The 7,772-nt window shown below is 44.8% G+C and overlaps 1 protein-coding gene across 8 annotated transcripts in view; it reads right to left on the bottom strand.

Annotated features, from left to right (window-relative positions):
- KIAA1217 (KIAA1217 ortholog) overlaps window positions 1–7,772 on the bottom strand; it is a 268,562-nt gene extending 260,790 nt beyond the window's left edge. For 4 of the 8 annotated variants that reach the window (XM_015585625.2, XM_015585624.2, XM_015585619.1 and 1 more), the window contains exon 1: window positions 7,508–7,772. In XM_015585625.2, coding sequence (XP_015441111.1) covers window positions 7,508–7,577 — 70 coding nt within the window. In that variant the 5' untranslated portion in view covers window positions 7,578–7,772. The remainder of the gene's footprint in view (window positions 1–7,507) is intronic. The other 4 variants (XM_015585622.2, XM_015585623.2, XM_015585618.2 and 1 more) reach the window with 3 other exon arrangements.

The following is a 7,772-nucleotide window of genomic DNA, read 5'->3' as shown; positions in this document are numbered from 1 at the left end:
AGGTTATTCAAAATGAGAAGATTTGGTCAGATGAGTTTGTAGGCAAACAGGTTACACCATACTATGACTTGCACTTATAGAAAAGAACTCCAGTGATTCTGGTTATTTCTTTATTTTTAATGCCATCATCTTGGTAGCAGGATTTTTATACTTTTATAATCCGAAGGTGGTTGCTGAAACATTCGTTTCATCTCCAAGACCAAAAATAGCTATTATATTAACATGTAAACTATCTGAAAATTCAATTTCCCCCATTAGCATAAAGCAAGCAAGCATTAGGATATTATTAGAAGTAATAATCGAGTAATATAAAGTAAAGGCTTAAACACATTTTACTTGAAGTGGACTTTATCTAAAACATACAATGAAAAGGGAAGAGATACACGGTACATTCTGAAGGCTTGATGTAGACACCTGCCTCCGACCTGGCCTGGGACAAGATAGTTTCCCCTTAGAACTGAGCGACTAAGGCCAGCAATGACAGTGCTTTGAGTACAGGACACAAATAAGGACTCTCCATTCATTCTCAATGGCTGCCAAATGGGGTGTCGGGTGAGACTATTCCAGTTAACTGAGAAAAGGGAGTTACTTCTTAAAAACCAGAATAGGAAGAAAAAGTAATGAACATTCAAAAGTGCTTCAGGAACTCACTAAGTCCCCTCTTCAGGAGCAGTTCTGATTGATATAGTATTACAGGTGCAGGCAGCACGGTGTCCTTGTCCACTGAATCCCCTGGGGGAAGCACTGGGCTGGGTCTCAGGGTGTCAGGCGTCCTGCCTTTAATCCTAGATTTAGAACAAACCATTTTGACCTCTGTCGGCCTCACTCTTCCGAGTGATGTTGGCCTAGCATTAAATATGCAGAGTCTTTTAGCTCTAAAGCCTTTCAATCTACTTTAAATTATTTTTTAAAAAATAAGTTTCCAATAAGAGCTTATTTGCCAAGTATTTATTTTTAAAAGTTATGTGTAGAAAAAGAGATCCAATATTTGAGAGTTCTAGATTTGAATCTCAGCTAAACGGAGAACCAAACCCTCATGCCATTGATGGAAAGCGACAAGCGTCTAGAACATGGGCACAGGCTAGTTCCTCTGACGGCAATGTCACTTACAGCCTCTCTCCTCTTTGCCTAGACACGTGTATCTATAGGGCTCCAGGTATGACCCCCTTTGATTAGGCATACAAATGTTTTAATCTCAGGCTGGTTTTCTGTTCTGATCTTCCACCCCGGGATGGATGTTCTGGGAACAATTCTTATTTACCCTTCACTTCTCATTACATTTCTAATTATAGTATCTCCATCAGACACTGATGAGAAAAGAGAGGGGAAAAAACAGCCAGACTCATTAATTCTACTTTTCATTAGTTTCAGCAGTAAATTTAGAAGGGGAAGATGGAACTATTGGTTAAAAAGATACTGAAAGATATCTTTTTAACAGTTTAAAGATAAACTGTCAATTTTCATTTATTTCGTATCTTTTTGACAGTTTAAAGATAAACTGTTAAATTTCGTTTATTTCGTTTACCTTCCCATTACATGGACTCGTTTGATGGCTACCTTTTTATTGTGGTCTCTTTGATAATGCAGAAGTAACAGAAAGCACTGAATAAAACTAGATGCAGAAAATGCTGCGTCTCGGGTTGGTAAACGAGTGTGCAATCTGAAGAGATGTAGCTTTTTCCATTGAGTATGTATGTGCAAATGAGTTTTGTATTAGCCAAAAATTGTGTATTTGACCCAAACATAGTTAACTTTCGAATGGATTTTTAAGATTACTTTTAATCGTTAAAACAATATATTTTTAAACTTATCCAGGACAGCTGTGTGAATTAGCAGGACTGAATCTCTGGAAAAGTGACTGCTTTGTACAGGCATTAACACACAAACATCCACACCCGCCCACATGGATAAACACTCACGCCAACGGGAGCAGAAAGTCCTCTTCCACCTTGTTCTGTCACAGAGACTCACAGAACTATTATTCTGTTCCACACAAGGGTCGGTCCTCAGAAGAGGCTAAGACAGCCGAAATGGTAGCCCCTGAAGACTGAAAAGAGTTTTTCACCTTCTTCTTTGAAATGAATTGGGAATGGAGCGAGGAGAGGGGACTGTTCTCCTCCCTAAGGCTCAGCTTGTTGAGAGCCGCCAACTCCCAAGCCTGAGGGGAGAGGCCTCCATGCTACCATTCCCATCATTTGGGGACAATGTGGCCTTTCCACTGAGGAGAGAAACTAAACAGGGAGAGAAACAAACAGGAGAGGGAGCAGACAAACAACATTTCATCCCAATTCCAAAGCCGCGAGTCAGAGATGCGAGTCCCACCAACTTCTCCTCATCTGCATGAAGAGATGATCCAAGCCATCCAAATGGAAATACAGTTCTATTTCTTGTCCAGAATGGGCTTTGGTGCTAACCTTTAAATATGGGTGTGTCAAGTTGTTTGCTATTCTGGGAATCCATGGCAAACAAATGAGGCTGCAGGTTCCTCCTCCTGCCCCTCCCAGGCTCTGCACAGCCCAGAGCAAGTCCCTGTAGTTCACTTCCAGCAGGGCAAACAGCAAAACAGGAGCTTCGGGCTCTGACAATCCCTCCAACACTCCCTGGAGCAGGAAGACAGGGGTGCTACAGAGAGACGCTTCTGAGTTTCAAAGGGCTTCCTGGCTGAGAAGGACACATTCCGGAAAGTAAAAGTAGAAAGTGGGGAATGGGGCAGATACCCAGGAGACCAAGCATTAGGGAAGGGGGGTCCTCCACACAGCAAGGTGTCTGGCAGGGAGGTAACCGCGGGAGCTGCCAAGGCTGGTTTCCTGGACACAGCTCAGGTGGCTTTGACAGGGTCAGCTGACCTGCAGCAAGGAATTGGGGCCTTGTACCGTTCAGGCATTCCCTGCTCGCCTTCTACCTGAGGGCCGAGAACAGGACAAATGGCTTCCCTGAGATATTATTCCAGTGTCAAGTTTAGGTAGACCACAGCGCCTTAGGAAAGGAGTCCCTCGCTTCTTTATAGTGGCTTCTGGCAAGCTATCTCTGCGATGTAGCTTTTTAAATTGTGCTGGAGGCTCTGTTGTCGTAGGAGCTTTGCGGGGAGCTGCTTGCTGTTTTGTCTGGCGGTATGACCTATCCTGGCATATGGTGGCAGCGACAGTGTTTTGTCTACATATTCAAAGCATAACATCCTCCAACTGTACATACACAGGAAGAATTCGTCTCTGTCATCTAGTCGGGGCCCTGTACTAACTCCAGTCAATGTGGGCAGAAGTGATGTGTGCCACCTTTAGTCCTGGCCCCTGGACCCCCTGAATAATCTTCCATGTTTTTCCTCTTTTCCTTTTTGGGCAGCTGAATGCAAAAGCTCCAGGGGGAGCCTCCTAGGCCTTGGGGAATGGTGTCTTGACTACACAGAGGTGCCTGGGTCCCAGAGTCAGTCTGTGGGCAGGCCATCCAGGAGATCCATCTGGCCAGGAATACTCATATCTTACTCTGCTTGAGAAATTAACCTTGATTATGCTAAGCCACAAAGACTTGTTGTAGCAATTAGCCCATCTGACTAATATATATCATGCCTGCTGCTGAGGGGTCCACACGATCTGGTCAGTCTTCCAGCTGCCTTGTTCACATCACAAAGTTCACTACCACATACAAATTGGCAGAGCGGTTATAGCTGAAACCCGGACATTATAGTCTTCTAAAAAAAAAAACTTTAAAAATTAAGTAAGTGAGGAAGAGGATTTCTGGTATAGATTTTAGGCAAAAAAGGTACAGTCCCTCCCTCACCCAGAAAAGCATTGTATCTCAAGTGTTAGTTGATTGATTGATTCATTCATTCACAAAAATATTTATTGAGTGCCTATTCTGTAGGCTGCAAGAAGTTAGGGAATGTAGCGTTAGGGAATGTAGCAAAGTGGTGAACAAGACAAGCTTAATTCCCTTCTCTCATAGAAGAGTCCACATTATAGTTAGGGAGACAGAATTCAAACAAATAATATGTAATAGAAATGTCATCAAGTGACAAGACCTATTAAAGATAAAACAGCATAAGGAACAGAGACTGATGGAAGATTTTAGAGGAGACTTCTGAGCAGAGGTCTGAATGTTTGTGACTCCCCAAACTTGCATTCTGTGGGGCTAGCAATAGTATTTTTTCCCTAGCTTTGATAAGATATAATTGGCACATAACATTGTCTAAGTTGAAAGTGTACAATGTATTGATTTGATACATTTATATGTTGCAAAATGACTACTAACAACTAGCACTAAGTATCTAAGTATCATAAAATGTTGATGAATCGGGGGTTGAAGAAGGCAAGCAGGTGGCTGCATTGGGTTTCTGGATCTTAGAGGCCAGAGTAAGAACAGACACCCCAGGGTTGCTGTGGGCATATATACACATCCCAAGGAACCCCCCAGTACCACTCCAAGGAGCCCATGGCCTCCAAAGGGAACAAGACATAGTTGGATTCTAATTATTGAGGCCTGCTCTGTGCAATGCACTTGGCAGCACGCTTTCACCCTATTATTTACTTAGTCACCCACCTATTCAGCCATGGAAAGCTCATGGACCAGAGCTACTCCTGAAGAGACCATATGCCCCAGTTTGCCAAAACAGAGCTGGGTTACAGCTGTTGTCCCAGCGAAATTATTTATAGTGCTCCCCTTCACTCTCAAAAGTGTCTCAGTTTGGACAATAAGTTACATGATCACCCAAGGCGTCCTTATCTATAGTAGATAGATAAACTCAAAGCCCTGGGATGGTATAATTAGCCTTCTGTTCAGCAAGTATTTACTGAGTGCCTCTGGCATGCCTGGTGCTGTTAGGTGCTCAGAATACAAAGATGAAGACAAGGTCTTTGCCTTGGAATATCACATTGTAATTGGTTGAAGCATACACACGGACAAATCCAGTGGAGAGTGCAATGGCAGCAATGGACGTGTGGTATGATGGGTGACGGACATGAGCATCAGCGGCCTACCCGCCCTGATGTGGTCCTCATGTTGACCTCAGAACTGGAAATGAAGCCGCAGTCCTTTACAGCATCATTTTCACCCAGAACTCAACGAGATCTTAAAAGAGTTTCTGCATGTCACCCACTTCTAAATCATAAACAGCCTCTCATCTGCTCCCCTCAAATGCTTTCTGGTCTAAATAAATGGCAACTCCATTCATCCAGCTGTGCAGATCAACATTTTTAAAGTTCCCTTTCACTCCTCTGTTTCTCTAATGTCCCACATCCAATGCCTCAGCAAATTCTTTCGGCCTTACCGTCAATGTACATCTAGAGTACTGTGTCTCCTTATCACCACCTGCTCTCCTACCTGCTGGTCCAAGCTAGTGCAGTTTCTGGCCTGTTTTACTGCAGAGCCTCCTAACCTGCCTCCCTGCGCTTCCCCCACCTCCTGATTCTCAGTACAGCACCCAGTATTACCCTTCATAAGACAAGTCAGACCTGCCAGCAGCTCCCTACCTCCCTTGAAATAAAAGCCCAAGTCCTCATCAGTGTCACTGGCCCCGCGTGCACCGGCCTGAGATTACCTCTTACTCTCCTTTCCTTCCATCTATGTCCCACGTTCTCGATGTTCTTTGAACCGTCTTTGCTGTTCCCTCCCTCACCTCTTTTCCGATGTCCTAATAATCCTATCTAGTTTCATCATCCCACCCACCCCTGCACACCCCACTCCCTGCCTTATTTTCCCCCACAACCTTATTACCACCTAATAATGTTGCTAGATAAAGTACAGGATGGCCAGCTAAACCTGAATTTCAGATAAATAACAATTCTTCACATAAGTAGGTCGCAAATATTGTATGAGAGATACTTATACTAACAAATCATTCGTTATTTATCTGGAATTCAAAGTTAACTAGGCATCTTGTATTTTTATTTGTAAACTCTAGTGACCCTGCCGTCTAACATGCTTTGTATTTCACTTATTTGCTCATTATCTGTCTCTACCGCCCCCCTCCGACCAAACTCAGCCCTTAGAATATAAATTCAATGACGGCAAATATTTTTGGTCTACTTGGCTCGCTGTTGGATCCCCAGCAGCTCAAATAGTGATTACCACATAAAAGATGCTCAATATTCATTGAACGAATGAATAAATTAATAAAGTGAACACACCTTCTCCTTCTGACCATCTCCAGCCTCTGAAGCATCTGAGAGTTGCTGTGTTTGTTTGAAAGTTATTTCTTAAATTGGTCTCATTCTAACTGCCCCAGTAGATTCTGAGTCATTTATTTCAGCAAGGGCCCAGGGGCTGAATTCCTGCTCTAGGATCCTGTCCTATCAAAAAAGTGGGGGAAGGGAGAGGAGGAAGCCTTATCTCCTGATGGCCCCCAACCAGCCAGGCGCCTTCAAGGAGAATACTCAGCTTTGGAAGTGCAAACAGACCCCTAGTCTGATGAATGTAAGACTCAGGGGTTCTCTAGCATTTACGGAGCTTAAAGTTTCCTGCATTTCACTGGGTGGGCAGGGGAGGGGGAGGTTCTATCTCTTGTAATTGCATTTTCTGCTGTCTGGCTTACTTTTGCATTTTCAATGTGGATGAGTCATTTGTTACTTCCCTTTGGCTTAAACACACACACACACACACACACACACACACACACACACACCCCTTTTCCCCTGGGCATAATCCCTACTCCCACGCACACCACTGCAGCCCCAAACTCACGTCTTCCACTTACTAACTGGCCCCTGGATGAACCTGGTGTAGGGTGAGCAGGGGTGGTTCTGGACTGCTGGGTTTAGAACATGCTGCCTGAGCGATGGTATAGGACCGCCTCTGGCATCAGAGGCTCAGACACTGGAGAGCAGACCCGTCCCTTCTCCACCCAAACCACTGTGAAATTTCTTTGGAACAACACAAGCTCCTGGAAATTCCCTACGGAAAAGACAAGTCTATTATAAAAACAATTACAGGGAAAATGCCCAGAGAAAATTTACCAACACTGTCTACCAACTCTCAACTTTTGAATTAAAACACACAGAAGATTCAGAGTTCGATCATCCAGCTGTACACTGCTCCCCTGCTGTCCTGATCTGTAAAATGAAACATCCCCAAACTCTGTGATTTAACTCGAACATACTACAAAACTTGCATCCACCATGCATTTGCCTCATGGACTCCCCCAACCAATGAATGGGAAGGCAGAGCTTCACAGAAACAACTGCCTTCGCCCGCGGCCGGAGCCCTGAGTATTAAAAGCTGCTTTTAGCGATATATTTGTCATTGCCTAGAGATATAACACCTACTGACTACTCTCCGAGCTACAAATGGGACATCACACCACTTCATCGCCACACCACTTCTTTGGCCGCTTAAACAAATCCTGCCAGAGATAAAGTCAAACCCAAGAAATCACAGCTCTCCGCCCAGTTTTGAAAACGCACCACCCCAAGAAATACGCCTATACTTTGCCCCACGCCGGGTCTCGGGTCATACAACGCAGCAAGCGGCGAAGGACACGCGTAACTGTAACTCCATCTTTGAATGAGTCTGTACTTACCCCGCATGAGTCTGCTGTCTGCTGAGTAAGGAAGGCACGGCTCACATTTCTGGCTTTCATTTTCTTCCATTGTCCCTGCCTACGGCACAAGCTCCTCGCTGCTCTTTAAACTTCCCAGCGCGGTTCTGAAAGCGGCCAGAAAGCGCCTGGAAAGGGGCCCGGGGGTGGGGAGGAGGGAGCGGCGCGAAACCCCACCCCGAACTATCCTCCACTCCCGTGCGAAGTCTCTCTGGCCGGAGAAAGCTGCATTCCAGCGCCCGGCCTC

This window comes from Pteropus alecto, unplaced genomic scaffold (assembly GCF_000325575.1).
Source record: "Pteropus alecto unplaced genomic scaffold, ASM32557v1 scaffold11, whole genome shotgun sequence".
Lineage (NCBI taxonomy): Eukaryota > Metazoa > Chordata > Mammalia > Chiroptera > Pteropodidae > Pteropus > Pteropus alecto.
The sequence above is the reverse complement of the archived record's forward strand: the minus strand, read 5'-3'. Positions and strand labels throughout refer to the sequence as shown.